The sequence below is a fragment of the Stegastes partitus genome, unplaced genomic scaffold (assembly GCF_000690725.1).
Source record: "Stegastes partitus isolate 25-593 unplaced genomic scaffold, Stegastes_partitus-1.0.2 Scaffold310, whole genome shotgun sequence".
NCBI lineage: Eukaryota > Metazoa > Chordata > Actinopteri > Pomacentridae > Stegastes > Stegastes partitus.
This window is the reverse complement of record NW_007578041.1, coordinates 267,614-283,421: the sequence shown is the minus strand read 5'-3', so window position 1 is coordinate 283,421 and position 15,808 is coordinate 267,614. Positions and strand designations below refer to the sequence as shown.

Below are 15,808 nucleotides of genomic sequence, written 5' to 3'. Positions count from 1 at the left end.
CTGAAACTCGGTGGTTTCCAGAATAAAGGCGCCGAATTAGGTTTGGACCTCAGTGTTTGAACTGCAAGTGTTCATGAATAAAAACATGAAAATGCAAAACCTTGCAGCAGCAGCAGCGATCTCTCCCGTCAGACTCCTTTTCTTTTGATGCTTCACGAGCTTCGACGTGAACAGTTTAACTTTGTCAGACCTTTAAACTTCAATCGAAACCTTCTGACAGCGAGCCGACTAGTAGCTGTCCTGGTAGAACGCGGTTCAGCGAATGAAAACGCAGCGACGGCGAAGCGTCTGAGGAGATGTTTCCTTCAGGAGGTCGACAGGAAACACAACTGACGGCTTCACTTTGACAGATTATCGCACCGCGTTGTAGCTGCAAGATCAGAAAATGACTCCGCAGAAGAAGAAATCTACTGTTGTCTTGTAGGTTTCATAGAAAATGAACTGTTCTGGTCAATAACGATCCAAAACCTGCTTCAGCTTTAAACCTTCAGCAGATGTTTGAAGGAGTTTGTTGAAACTTTACTTTGACGTCTTCAGTGGTGGAAGAAGAATTTAGATCCTTTATGTCAGTAAAAGTACCAACATGAGAGCAAAATAAAATTTCAGCAGATTTTGTATTTTGTTTTTATTAAAGAGGTGTGATTTCAAGTTGATATATATGGTGTAGTGAGAGCACCAAATTACAAAAATAAATCAATAAAAAAAATAATAAAACAAAAGTGTAAATAAAATTAAAAATAAATAATGCGGCAGTGTAAAGCAATATTAGTCACAAATGAATCCAGAAAAGAAAAGGCTAACAAAAGTAGAAATATAAAGACAAATAAATAGAATAATTAAAAGAATATTTATTTATTTTAATTTTTATAATTATTTAAAATTTTGAAAATTTTAATGTATTTATTTTTTTTATTATTTTATAAATATTTCTATTTTGTTAATGTTTATAAATAAATTATTATTTTAAAATATTTTATTTATTTGTCTTTTATTTCTACTTTCATTAGACTTTTCTTTTATGGATTTATTATTAATTAATATTGCTTCATATTGCCACGTTATTTATTTTTTGATTGTATTTATTCTTCTTTGTATTTCCACTTTTATTTTATTATTCTTTTATTGATTTATTTTTGTCATTTGGGCTCTCACTACTCCATTGATAGAAGCCAGAAAAAGCAGACAGACAGAGATTCATCAGAAACTTCACTTCATCTGCAGCTTTTATACACCTTCTTTTGATTCCTGTCAAATGAACAGTTGATTTAAAGGATTTTTTATTATTATTATTTTTCTTTGATCCTAGTTAAAGAAAACAGTGGCTGAGTTTCAAATTTGTATTTAAAGAAACGGCAGCAGTTCGTCTGATTTCTGCACGATGTTTGAGGACAAAGTCGATAGAAGCAGAGAAATAAACAGACGAAAGATAAACGAGACTCCTTTGAATCATACTTCACTTTAATTGGGACTTAAATACACTTTTTTTTTAACCAGGAAATTAGACGCAGGAACTACATCTAAACATCAGAAACAACCTACAAATAGACGGACGTGAAGCTCTCTACATATTTATTCAGATGTACAGGCTGTTGTGCCTCCACTCATTTCAGATGCAGTCATTTAGTTCTGGAAGCCTCGACCGAGCTGATGGGGATCCACAAAAATCATTAGTTCACGCTCTGTGGAGCACGAATCTACAGCCAAGTCATCGACTGCTGAATCGGTGAATCTGTCCAAGACGAGCCCAACACACAGAAAATAGACTCAAGTTTGGATGAAGTCGTATTAAGTTGGCGAGCTTCTGGGGAGTTTTCACACTTTTATTCACTCAAATACTTCAGGATTATAAAGTACAAACTGTGTGAAGTTCAAAAAATTTAACTCTAAGGTGTTAAATCTGCTGATTCTGACACTTTTCTGGTGCCTTTGTCTCGACTACCTGGCTTTAGAGAACCGTTTCTAACCGTCCAATCGGCTTCACTCAGGTGTTCAACGAGCATCCTGCGTTCCGATTGGCCAGCGACGGCTGCCTTCGCTCGCTGGCGGTGGAGTTCCAGACCATCCACTGCGCTCCGGGAGACCTGATCTTCCACGCCGGCGAGAGCGTCGACACCCTCTGCTTCGTGGTGTCGGGGTCACTAGAGGTCATCCAGGACGACGAGGTCATCGCCATCTTAGGTAGGCGGGGCTTAGAGGATTAAAAAACACTGAATGTGCGTGTTTGGATCAGCGTGGAAGCAGTTTATTGTGAGAATTCGCAATGGTTTCTCTGTTCTATGTATATGTTTGTTAGCTGAGCATAACTTTGGGATTTGGGCTGTTTGTTGGACAAACGAGACATCTGAAGAGGATTTTCCTGAAGTTTTACCGGCAAAAATAATTAGCTGTCATCTTGAGCACTGACTGTCGATTTTCTCAGATGAAATTATTAAAACTTGCTCTGGAATCAGTAACGTTTCGGCTCGTCTGCTGCATTCAACACTTTGGTAATTTATCGTAACCTGGTGTTAAATTTATCTTCTCTTCAAGTTTTTAGCAGAGCTGAGGGGATTTTGCAGCAGACATGAAGCAGTTAAAAACGGTTTTATCGGCAAAATGTTTCCTTCATTTTAACTGTTATTGCTTATTGATTGGTAACGTTTGGTTGAGATTTGCCTCCCGAAGGACGAAGGAGAAATCTGAAGAACCAGAGCAGTACGTCAGTGACTCATACGGGAGTGAAAGAGTCTGTAAGGAGCGTAAACGATGTGCGTCATGGACGTTACATGAAGTCCAACGTAAACAGGGAGCATTAGATGACTAAACCAAACGCTCCGGTGTGTGATTTCCGTTCAAAGCATTTCGTCTCTAATCTGTCCTGTTTCTTTTCTTGGTCTTATGATTGAACGTGATGCGTTTCTGACCTTCTCCTCTGAGACCTGAAGGAGCCGAACGAGTCACGAAACCCTGTCGACAGCAGCAGCGTTTTATTCTTACGCCCGGTTTGTGTCAACAGGACTTCAAACGTTCAGAAACGGCAGCGAGCGTCGAACACCGACGGCGGCTCTTATCTGCCGCCGTCACGGTGTCGAGCTGCAGCGTTTCTGAGCAGAACAACGAAGGAAACAGAGAAGCTAACGGAGATAACGTCAGGAAGCCGCTCTTTGTTCAGACAAAACAGACGGAATCGTTTCCAGAACCATCGGAGGAGTTTTTCAGAACAAGCTGCACGACGACGTTCACGTCAGACTTCATGAAGCGGCAGCGATGGAAGTCGGTTTGTGCTGCTGAGGAGTTCAAACTTCAAGCTGTTGCTGCTTTCAGCTCATAAAGACGAAGTCGTGTCCATCTGGAAAACTGCACTGTAAAAAATCTGTTTTTTTTTAACAGATTCTAGGTGTAATTTATTTTTATTTTTTTTAACAATGTACGATTATTTTTGCATATTTTTCCTGTTTTATTAAAATACAGACAAATAATAAAATTATAGGGAAAAAAACTATTAATTTACACGTTAACCACAAAAAACAGTCTAAAACGGTAAATAACTTGAAAAATCTGTATTTTTTTACACGACATTAGACTTTTTCACTTTTATTTACTGTATTTAAAACACACACACACACACATTTATTTATTTATTGCAGATATTTACTATTATTTGAAAGAAGAATTATTCATAACAAGGACTGATAATTGATAAATAATTTTCACACTGCAAATTGCAAATTCTTCCCTTTTTGTATAATCTCAGATAATAACTAATAAAATCACACAAAAACTATTAATTTACACATTAACCATAAAAAATGCGCCAAAACTGTCAACAATCTCCACATCAGCGATTATATTTTTACAAATGATAATTAGTTTTGAGTAAGAAAAGCGCTATATAAATCTAATCAACTATTATTAGTTTTTTTGTTATTATTTTTATTTTTTACAATGTTTTACTTTATTTAATTCATCATAAAAAAACATATTTGAATTTATTTGAATTTAGAAACAGTAACTTGTTTTTTAAACAGTTATTTTACAGATTTGTTTTTATTGTTTAGTTGGATAACAGATATCTATTAAAATCACAGGAAAATTATCGGTTTAGATACATAAAACTGTTTATGTCTGATTATGTCTTCATGTGGATTATATATTTTAATAAACATAATTTGTGCTTTTACAGTGTGTGAACATATTAACTGTTTTAATTTAAATCAGCAAAAAAAATCGTTGTTTTATAGATATTAGCTGTTATCTGAAATAAAATTGTATATATCAAGGATTGAGAAATGCAATATATATTTATAACTGTTATTTTACAGATTTTCACAGTTTTATCAAATTATAGATATCATGTAAAATCTAACAACAAAAGAGGTTTAAAAAAATATTAATTAAGAAAAGTTTTAATTACAAGAGACACAGAATAAAACGGACCAAAACTGTGAATCATGTCAACATCAGGAATCTTGTTCATTTCACTTTAATAGTAAATTTATTGATTTATTTTTCAACAAAATGTGAAATTACACTGTTTTACTGCTTAAACCAACTGAACATCGAGATTTTTTTCTCCTTTTTCTCCATTTTTCCAGTTTTTTAGTGTCACAGTATTCTGTCGTTTTAAATTTTTTTTTAAACATATTTTTCTGGTGGTTTATTGTGAACCGAGTACAGAGGAAGGTGAAATGCTGCAAGCCGGCAGTGTGGACGTCCTCCTTCACCTCTTTAACTCCGTTACGAGGCCGAAGCCGAGCAGACGGCAGTCAGAGGTTCATAAAAAGCACATTAGACGTTTGAGAAATTGCTTCATCTCTCGGAGGACGTTAATCAATAAACGGATTCTCCAACACGCCTGCAGCTGTTTTCCTCCAGACTGACATCCTCAACTTATTGGGTTTCGCTGCTTCTCAGGGTTCAGCGTCAGCGAAGCCCGACGGGAAGCTACTGCCGTCTGGAGACGCAGTTAGATGGAGGGAAGTGGAGTTTTAAACCGGATCCTGGAAGATCAGCGGAGACGATGCCACGGTTGCCTTCAGCCCACATCAGAGCACAAACCTGATTTATTTTACTTTTAGACGAGAACCAGGCTTTTATTTCTAATCTTTGCTTGATGGAGGCTTCATCTGACAAAAGTTATAGCTGCTGATGTCAGTTAATGTTTCATAATAAAGAACAAAACTCAGCAGAATCTCCCATAACTTATGAACCCTCTGAACTCCAAGCAGCAGATTCTGGAGGTTTTGTTGCTCCTGCTGCATTCTTTCCTCACTGCAGGTTCATTTTGTGTGTGTTATTATTTATGGAGAAAATGCTCCAAACCAGTCACGATTGTCATGTAATTTTTGAGCAATTTCCAGCCAATTAACTCGAGATAAGTTGCAGGCTGTTCCCTCGTGATCTGTAGAAAGATGTTCCACCATCATCTGTAGCAGGCTGTTCCTTCGTGATCTGTAGAAAGATGTTCCACCATCATCTGTAGAAAGATGTTCCACCATCAGATGTAGAAAGATGTTCCACCATCAGATGTAGAAAGATGTTCCTCCATGCTGGATGTATCTCCAACAACTGGCTCCTCTGTTCTCTGGTTCTGAGCCATGCTGCATTTATTTATTGGTCCAGTAGGTTGGATTTTCCTCTCAGTCTAAAATTGCCACAAAAAAGACACTTGAAACTTTTTTTTTTTTTTTTTTACTGTGTTTTTACTAAATTTTATCTGTAATTAATCAAAACAGTGAAACAGTTTATATATATATATATATATATATGTTTTTTTAAAATCCAGCTGATACTGTTCATACCCTGTGTTCCAGTGTAGTTTTCTGTTGGTCGTGATGCTTTTATGACGTCTTAATTCTTTATGTTATGCATTTTTGCAGTTTAAAAGTGACAGAAACATATTTACAAACCGTGTCTCCAGTCAGTTTAGGATTTTCCAGGCTTTTATGTTTTAGTCTTTTCTGGTCTCCGTGTTGCCGTCCAGAACCTCCTGCTGGACGGATGTGGTGTGTTGGGCTTGTTGAGGAGCAGCTGAACAAACAGACGCCTCTGAGCCTCAATCATCTATTAATGATTTCTTCTCCATCTCTGACAAAATCCACTCAGCCTCCTTTTTTTTGTTGTTTTTGCCAAAACGAAGAGCTGATTAATTTTCTAATCCATTATTCATGCTGGGTTATGAGACGGGGATTCTGCTGTGGACTTGTATTCTCACAGCAATATGTTCTGGCCCAGCGAGCTTCCAACCGCGGCTGAGTCTGACAAGACGCCGCAGCAAGACGCGAGGCTGTTTGGACGAGTCGATGCGAGCAGGGATTTATTGAGAGCGCGGGTTAAAGGGACGCCGATGAAAAGCCACCGGCGGCTTCCTGCTGCTGCTTTAATGAAGCGATAGTGTCGTACAGACACTTAACTCCTCACCTCCGCTCAGGATGCTGGAAACAGCCACATCTGTAGCAGCTATGACAAGAACCCAGCTCTCTTCTGATTGGTTCTCCTTTTAGTGCTTTTTGATGTTGAATTATGGTCAATTTAATTTGTCGTTTCTGACATGAATTTACAAGAAAAACAGACTCTTTAGTGTCAAAGTGGGTTTCTACAGCGTCAGCTCAACAACTTTGTAGATCAAAAAAAAAATAAATCGTCTTGTGTTCAGCAGCATTTTGATAAGTATGTTTTCAACACATTCTAGTGAATCTGCTAAAACTGTTAAAACCTGAGTGTCTGAGCAAGAAGGAGTGAGGGAGGCTACCAAGACTCCTACGACTCCTCTGAAGGAGGTACAAGAAGGAGACTAGTGAAGGAGGCCACCGAGACTCCTACGACTCCTCTGAAGGAGGTACAAGAAGGAGACTAGTGAAGGAGGAGTCACAGGTGTCTTGGTGGCCAGTACCAGTCTGGACATATAGTAACCGGTCTGTATCTAATCCTGATTCTTTATTTACGTCCGTTGGTATCGTTAAAGATGAAGACAACTTGTGTTAGCGCACGAGGGATGCAACTTTTTATGAACTTTCTTACTCAATAATCAGCAGCATTTTCAATCAATAATCAACTAATTGATGACAAAAAACTGACCACAGTGGAAATTTATCCTGAACTGGTTTTGCTGTTTGTGACATCTGCTGCTGTGATACATGAACTCTGTCCCAGTTTGTGTAAAACTCATGAGCTCTGTTCGGCGTCATTAAGCATCACAGAAGTCTCTGTCATGGCCCCATTGCTAGCTAAACTCCCACAAAGCTCTCTGCTGCCAACGTGAACTTCCTGTAGCCTGAGTGATGCCTCCTCTGGCCTCTACAGTATTAAACAGTGAGAGGCTCCACCTTGTGGAACAACCAGGTACTGCAGCTGAGCTACGATACATTTACTGACATCATGTAGAGAACACATGTTTTCTCCATCTGTTGGAGCCTCAGTGCATCTTAAACTCTAACATTTAGACAGAGTTCTACTGGAGCTTTACAACAAGGTTCCATCTACAGAACATAAAGGAACAGTTTGGATGCAGAAATGCTGTTTGTTTGTTTTTTTCTCTTCCTCGAAGAACCTGAAGTGGGTATTATGTAGGGAAATAATGAGATTGGGACATGGTCCAGGCAGATATCAAATACTAATGAGATTAAAGACACCCAACCAGGGCATCCCTTTACCCTGCTAAATGGTGATGCTAAATGGTGTCCAACACTTTCAAGCAACAAAGTTTGTGACAAGCTGGGCGTGAGGCCACTGAATCAGCAGTAAAGCCTGGCAGTAACTGCGTATAAATATTCAGTAGTTTATGTTGATTGAGCCCTATGTAAAACTTAAAGTGAAGTTTAATCTGGCAAACAGCTGGTGAAACGAGTTCCTGCTGAACAAACGTCTGTTTCTTGTGTTGAGATAACAGGACTGATGGGTGAGGAGGCAGCAAGATGAAGTCAGACTGGGCTGATGAGTCAATTAGACTGAACTACTGGTGCAGAGCTGGTGTTTGCTGGCTTTGGGAAGGATTTGTTGGAGATAAATTGTCCATTCGTCCACTAGATAGTGAAACAGCCATTTCATAGCACTGTTCCCAACAAGGCATCACTAACACGTGAGCTAAGAAGTCTTTACGAGGCCCATCGAGCTGTAGTTTACGGAAGCTAATCGACTTACACCATCGCACATTGTCTCTCAGTTGTAAGAAGAAACATTAGCTGCGACTAAATGTGATTTCCTTTCTCCCTGCTGAGAGTAAAACTCGTCAGACGTCTTAACTGTGCAGCAGCTCGTCTGGTCGTCTGTCAGACACGATCACTGAAACGCCTGCAGGAATCATACTGGAGGCTTCATTCATTCAGCTTAAACTGTAAACGTGTCGTCAAGGAGTTCGGTTGTAGAGCTAAAGTGAAAGTGGAGCTGTTTAGGTGTCTGGCTGTTTTGCTCACTGAATCTGGTGTTCAGGATTCTACCAACACAGTGACACACTTGTGTAGGTGGACAGATCGCAGCTAAGGAATATAAATAAAGTTATACTTGCATAGATGTGTAATAAAAAAAGTTTTATTTTAATGTGACGCAGAGATATTTGTCCAAAAATAGCAACTTTGTGGTGTCCACGGACTCAGATGTGCTGCAGATGTTCAGGCAGCTGTTTATGCCACAGAAATAACTCTGAATATCCAGTTCCTGCTCATGTAGCCTCCAAATCTGAAATATATCAGCAGCTGTTTGCTGGTATCACCTGGTGAGTCTGCTGTGAAGAAAAACATGGTGAAGTAGGAGAGTGGCAACGTCGACAATCTGAACAGAACTTTAGATTGTAGCTCGTGGTTTTTCCAAGTTTGTTGATTATAGCTTGTATTTAGGAGCATTTTGATATGTACATTTATTTAAGATGCAGCATCATGACGTGAAGCACGGTGATGGCAGCATCATGACGTGGGGATCTTCTCAGCAGCAGCCTGAATGCAGCAAAGTGTAGAGAAATCCTGGAGGACAACCTGATGCAGTCTGCAGGAGAACTGAGACTTTGTAGAAGACTTGTTTTCCATCAAGACAATGAGCCGAAGCAAACAGCCAAAGCTCCACAGAGATGGTTTGAAGACAACAAGGTGAAGTTCTGGAGGCCCAGTCAGAGTCCAGACCTCAGTCCAGTTGAGAGTTAGTGTCTGGACCTAATAAGTTCTGGTCACTAATGATCCCTGTGGAACCTGAGAAGAATGAGGTGAAACTGTTCAGATGTTCAGGCTGATGGAGACCAACAGGATCAATGCTGGACCTGCAGCTAACAGTGAATCTACTGAATACTGACTGGAAGGTGGTGAAAACTTGAACCCACTTTACATTTTTAGTAATCAACACTATCAGAGTAAATTCTCGTCAAACAAAGTAAATTCAGAAGCCATACCAGGGTGAGACGACTTCTCGCCGCCTTTGTCTTCGTCTCAGCGTGACGCAAACGACCACAACTTGTGTTTCATCACACGTGCTGCATTCATTAGCATATTAATCTGACAGAGGAACCCTTTTAGCAGTAACGCCTCCTCTCTGCGCCCACGTGCTGCTGTCGCCGGCGGCATTCGGTAATTAATACATCAATTATTTTAATTAATGGTCTCATTAGCGCAAGTGGTTCTGATTAAAATCACGCCGATCACGTTGGGACTTTCTGTAAACTTTCTTTATTACTTTTCCTGCGTCGAGGCGTTGCTCATTTAGCAGAAATCCGAAGCCAAACGTTTGTCCAGAGCGTGGAGGCTGCAGCGGGCGGGTCATTCGGCCGTCAGTTGTCGCGGCTACAGCAGCATCAGCAGCTTCTTCACCGGACCATCATCGGGCCGAGCTGCTCCGCCAGATAAAGCCGCCCACAGCCAATTTCTGTTTCTGCTGATGGAGGATTCGAGGCTGTCAGGACGGAGCTGCTGCAGACGAGAAAAACCTCCAGTGGATCCATTTAAACCTGGAAACCGACACGGATGAAGGCCAGGAGGAAGGAGCACCGATCATTTATTATTATTATTATTATTATTATTATTATTATTCAATCTTTATTCTTATATTATGTCATAGAAAGTTCATTTTTCTTTCAAATAAGAGTAAATATTTGTAAAATACGGATATTTTAGGACTTATTTAATTCCAGTTAGTGATGTTTCCTGCTGTGTTTATATTATTTTACGCCATATTATCGATAATTTAAACGAGAAAAGCAGTAAAATGGCCAAAAAAAGACGCTAAATGTTCTATTTTTTTACAGTGCAGGATGTCTGATGGATGTAATCCCAGATTCAGAGGACAGAAGAGCCTCATTTACTGTCTGACTCCAACAAACACTCTGGATTCAATCAGAATAAACCTCACAGATGGTTTCAGGTTCTGGAGCGTTTTGTTCTGACACCAGCGTCTCCATCAACCCGAACCCAACCGTGGACTCCAACCTCCGTCCCACTCTGTCCTCCTCCTCTGTCCCCCTCCCTCCTTCTCCATCCTCTTTCATCCTTCTCCTGCCTCCTCCATCCACTTCCATCCTCCTTCCTCCCTCCTCCTCTTCTATCCTCCTTGTCTAAAGCCTCCTACATCCTCCCTCCTCCTCCTCCTCTTTCTCCATCCTCCTCCATCATCCTCCTCCTCCCTTCTACATCCTTCTCCTCCCTCCTCCTCCTCCTCCATCCTCCCTCCATCCTCCTCCTCCATCCTTCTCCTCCATTCTCCTCCCTCCCTTCCTCCGTCCTCCTCCATCCTCCCTCCCTCCTCATCCTCCATCCTCCTCCATAGTCCTCCTCCTCCCTCCTACATCCTTCTCCTCCCTCCATCCTCCTCCATTATCCTCCTCTCTCCTCCATTATTCTCCTCCATCCTCCTGCATCCTTCTCCTCCCTCCTCCTCCATCCTCTTCCATCTTTCTCCCTCCTCCTCTTCCTCCTCTATCCTCCTCCATCCTCCTTCATCCTCCTACATCCTTCTACATCCTTCTACATCCTTCTACATCCTTCTACATCCTCCTACTTCCTCCTACATCCTTCTACATCCTCCTGCATCCTTCTCCCTCCTCCATCCTCTTCCATCCTTCTCCCTCCTCCTCTTCCTCCTCTATCCTCCTCCACCCTCCTTCATCCTCCTACATCCTCCTACATCGTCCTCCAGCATCCAGCAGCTAATTGGTGCAGCGACTCCTCGGGGAGCTCATTGCTGCCTGAACCTTCAGAACTAAAATCTCCTTGAGGCGTTGAGGAGTCGCTGTGGAGATGTTTCCTCTCAGACCGACTTTCTCGTGTCGCTGGACTGATTGTCTGCTTCTCGTCTGGTTCAGCCGTCAGAACGACGCTGAGCTGGAGCTGGTGGCGGCTTCACGTCTCACTGCTGCTGCCACCTGGACGTCTTCAGGGAAACCGTCTGAGAAATAAACCGTCTATTAAAGCGCTTCTCAGATGCTAGAATCTTCCTGTTTGCACCATTTTCTTCAGTTTTATGTCTTATTTTGTGCTCCTGATTGAAAACACGCACAAGAAAAAGTATTAATTTACATGTTAAGTGTAAAAAACAGGGTAAAAATACTTCTTCTTTTTTTTTTTTTTTTACAAATAGTAGTTATTTGCTTAAAAAAAAATAGTATTTGACTATAAAATCTCAGTTTTGCTGGATTTAATTCAACAAAAACATTATTATTATGCAAATATTTGCAAAACATTTAGGAATTTTACATTTCTTTACTTTTATTTTACAGATTTTCGCTGTTTTGATAAATTAAATATGTCATAAAATTAAAGAAAAATTGTAATAATTCACGTTAATTGTAAAAAATTTAAAAATGGGCAAAAAATGTCAATAATTAATACTTTGAATGTTTGTAATAGTAATCTGTCCAACTGTGTTTACACTACAACAACATACACTACTTTTACTGTATTTAAATCAGCAGGAATATCCTAATATTACAGATATTTTCAGTTATTTAATAGAAAAAAATATAATATAATATAATAAAAAAGGCTTTCAAAATTGTAAATGTATCAAATTTTTTGGTCAAAAGATTTTCCTCTATTTAAAAAACATGACAGACAAAATCACATAAAAATATTCACACGTTAACTCTAAAGAAATAGCACGTATTTGCAATATTTATAAGACTATATATATATAAAGTACTGAAAATAGGAGATAATTTTTTAGAAAAGTGCGATTCAACAGATTTTCTCAGTTTTGTTAAATTATAGATAATAAGTAAAACTCACATTAAAAAGTATTAACTTACATGTTAAAGGTAAAAACAAAAAAAAGATAATAACTGTAAATATGTTCACATCACAAGTTTTTTCACACTATGTGACCAAAAAATGGACAATTTTCCTGTATTTAAATTAGCAAGAAGTAATTATTTTCAGATATTTTCTTTGATTTTTGTACTATTTTTATAGTTCTTCAGGGTTTTTTCAGTTATTTTACACGTTTATTTCCTTCCTACACTTGTTGAACCTTTTTACAGTCCACTAATCGACCCCATTTGAAAGTCTCAGGTTAGTTTTTGATGACGTCCGATGCGTCCGATGTTGGCAGTTATTACGATTCTTTGTCTTACTATTAGCAGCGGCTCGGCGTTGCCACGGAGACGCTTGGAGTAAACAGTCGGTGACGGCTGATTAATGTGACGACGAGTCTGCTGGCACTCGATGAGTCGAGTGTCCAGGTGGCTGCAGCTGCTTCCAGAAACCGATCAGCTGCTTCGTCCAGGTTTCACCGCAGTTCTGGGCTGCTGCAAGAAAATAGCAACTTTCTCATGTCAGGAAAAAAAATGCATTTTCCCTTTAAAACCCTTATTATTTTTTTTAAGATGGAAAATTTCTTTTTTTTGTTGTTCTTGTGTAGACATGACAGCATTTCAATTTCTTTGTTTGAGGCAGCGTCATGACGTGAAGCACGGTGGCGGCAGCATCGTACAAATAAGAAATATTATTAATTCAAACTTCAAATTTTCCGACACAATGACACTCCACAGATGAGTCGTTTAAGGACCATCAGAAAGTTGAAAATGTCACGATTCCTTCTGTTTTTACAGTTTCTGGCCGATAAATTGAGTCATTTTGCTGATTTTCTTTTCTTCTTTTATTTTTTTAAGAAAACTTTCCTTCAAACTCGCTGACAGGTTTTAGGATTTGGAAAATTAAACAACTGAAAATGACAGAATATCCACATGGATGTCATATTAACATTACATTAGAATGTCAGCACTTCATGAAATATATACAAATGTTCAGAAGGTAAAATATAAATGTAGTTTTTAAATGCTTTCAAAGGGAAACTGGTTGATTGACAGTGACATAGAAACACAGAATTAAACTCAAACATCAGCCAAAACATTAAAACCACTGACAGGTGCAGTAAACAACACTGATTTTCTGATCGGTGTAATCGTGAGGAAGCAGGAAAGAAGATTTCATAACAGAACTCGACATGTTGCTGCATAAATTTTACGTCAGTTGGATTTTGCATTTTAGGTTCAGACGTAAAGGTTTTTCAGGTTCTGTTTTTTTTTTATTTCCTTCACTTTGACTCACAACTTTGAGCCTCCTGCAGCTGAACTATTTCCATTAATACCTGCGAATGCGGTTCGCTCTCGTTCTGGCTCTAAAAGCTCCACACACATGAAACAACTGTACCTGCTGCTCAGCATCTCTGCAGCGCCGGTTGCTAAGGACTTGTCCAGGTGAAACCGTTGCTAAGGAAGGAAAAAGTGAGGATGTGTGGGGCTCGTGCAGAGATGCGGCGGGTTTGGTATTTAATGTTTTACCGCTGGTCTAATCAGCATCTTCCTGTAATTCATTAAACGTCTCGTTAGCTGACGCTCGTATTGTATCGTCACGATCGGAGGTCTGTCAGAAACTAAACCAACGTTCAGATGAAGATAAACTGATGACGATAAACTGCAGCAGTGTTCATGTGTGTTTTAGTTTGTCGTGGCTCCTCAACCATTTCACCTTCAGAAACACTGGAAAGACAAAAAAATTGAGAAAAAATGTGAAAACTTGGCACTAAAGACGCCTCATGCAACTGGTAAAAAATGGTGGATGACTGTAATGTTCAGATTCAGTAAGAACTGTGAAAGCAACAGCAAACATCTGTAAAATAATGATATGTTTTAGCTCATTTAATTTTAACTTCAGGAGTTAAAAGTACAGATTTTCTACAGTTTTGTAAATGAAGACTTTCCAGAGTCACCGAGCTATGTTGAGTTTGCTTTATGGAACTGAAAAAACCTTCAAAAGTAAGTCAGACTAACTGAAATAAGCCGGGCTTGTTTGGTGACAATTGCTTCACGGAGCAACAAATTCAAGAATTTTAATCTGGTGTTATTTCTTTCTTGGTAAATTCAGAATATCTTGTTAAACATCCAGGTATCGCCATCCATCATCACCCAATTTTCTTTAAAATCCTTCTTTGACCGACCAACAGTCCAAAATCCAATGACAATCAGTTTGAAAAGCAAGAAATCCTCTCAGTGATAAGCTGGAAATCGGTCGTATTGAGCATTTAGAGCAGACAAAAGATCAATCAGACGATGGATTTTATAGATTCTAAATCCCGCCTCTTCTTTTTTCAGGTAAAGGCGACGTGTTCGGAGACGTCTTTTGGAAGGAAACCACCCTCGCTCACGCCTGCGCTAACGTCCGGGCGCTAACCTACTGCGACCTGCACGTCATCAAGAGGGAAGCGCTGCTCAAAGTTCTGGAGTTCTACACGGCGTTCGCCAACTCCTTCTCCCGAAACCTCATCCTCACCTGCAACCTGCGGAAACGGGTAAGAAGTTCAGCTTCTTCTACGCAATGGAGACACTCAAACGCACCGATGGACGGATGGTCGTTTTGTTGTTGCGCCACCATGATGGGTGGTCCTTAGTGGTAGCTACGTGCTGTTTGAGGGGGTGTTAGTTGATCTTGGCTAGTAGGTGTTGCTTCTTTGATTATGAAGCTTTGGTTGGGGGGTGATGGCGCACAGGAAGGCGTACGAATATAAGGTGATACCAAAAGCACTCCTTACCTTTCTGCCGACCTTTCAGTACCTTCAGATGGCATCATCACCACCAAGTTGTTGGCTTGTCAGGGAACCGCATGTAAGCGAGTTTCCGTAGCCTCTGCATTGGTTGATCTTCCAGAATCCTTCATGCAAACTGACATAAACATGGAACCGTAAATTAGCCTTCATGTCTGGATGCCATGTAAACATCTGGTGGGGCGATCAGACACGTACACCGGCTGTCTTACCCAATGAACGCTAGCAAAACTGAACACAACAGATGCAAACATTAGCAACATTTTTTAGTAATGCCATGTTGCTACGTAGACCACTTGCTTGCAAAATATTAATGGCTTCTGCATAGTGAGTTTGCTGTCACCCGCAGTGACTTTCGTTGATTTGAGCGGTCCGTTAGCTGTACATCTGTTATTTTTAGCACCAAGTCAGATTTATGAGAGCTTTCAAAGCGCAGACTGTGTATAAAAGATGGACGAAGTGACCGTGACGTCATCCGTTGGTTTGTGAATTACTGTTTTTAAGCTTCTAGTTTGAAATTTTGCTTTCGGCATCTATTGAAACAGGACTAGCGACTGGTAGATCTGACTGACCGGCAAAGTGGCTCCGCCCTGAAACATACCCGGCTTTATCGTGTATTTTCCTCTAAATGGACCCATAATCTACAAAATAAATGTTTTATTTTACTGAAGAAGCCTTGAAATTACCAATTGAGACCATAAACTCATCAAGAAACTGTTTACAGAGGTAGCAAAGGAAGCGAGAAGTGGAGTCATTTTCTCATAGACTTCTATACGATCAGAGTCGCCTCCTGCTGGCTGTTGTAAAAAGTGCATGTTTA

The 15,808-nt window shown here is 39.8% G+C and overlaps 1 protein-coding gene across 1 annotated transcript in view; it reads left to right on the top strand.

Annotated features, from left to right (window-relative positions):
• The window catches only part of kcnh5b (potassium voltage-gated channel, subfamily H (eag-related), member 5b), a 143,226-nt gene that overhangs the window by 96,161 nt on the left and 31,257 nt on the right, over positions 1–15,808 (top strand). The window contains exons 12-13 of the mRNA XM_008283422.1: positions 1,986–2,178; positions 14,540–14,736. Of these exons, the coding sequence (XP_008281644.1) occupies positions 1,986–2,178; positions 14,540–14,736 (390 nt within the window). The remainder of the gene's footprint in view (positions 1–1,985; positions 2,179–14,539; positions 14,737–15,808) is intronic.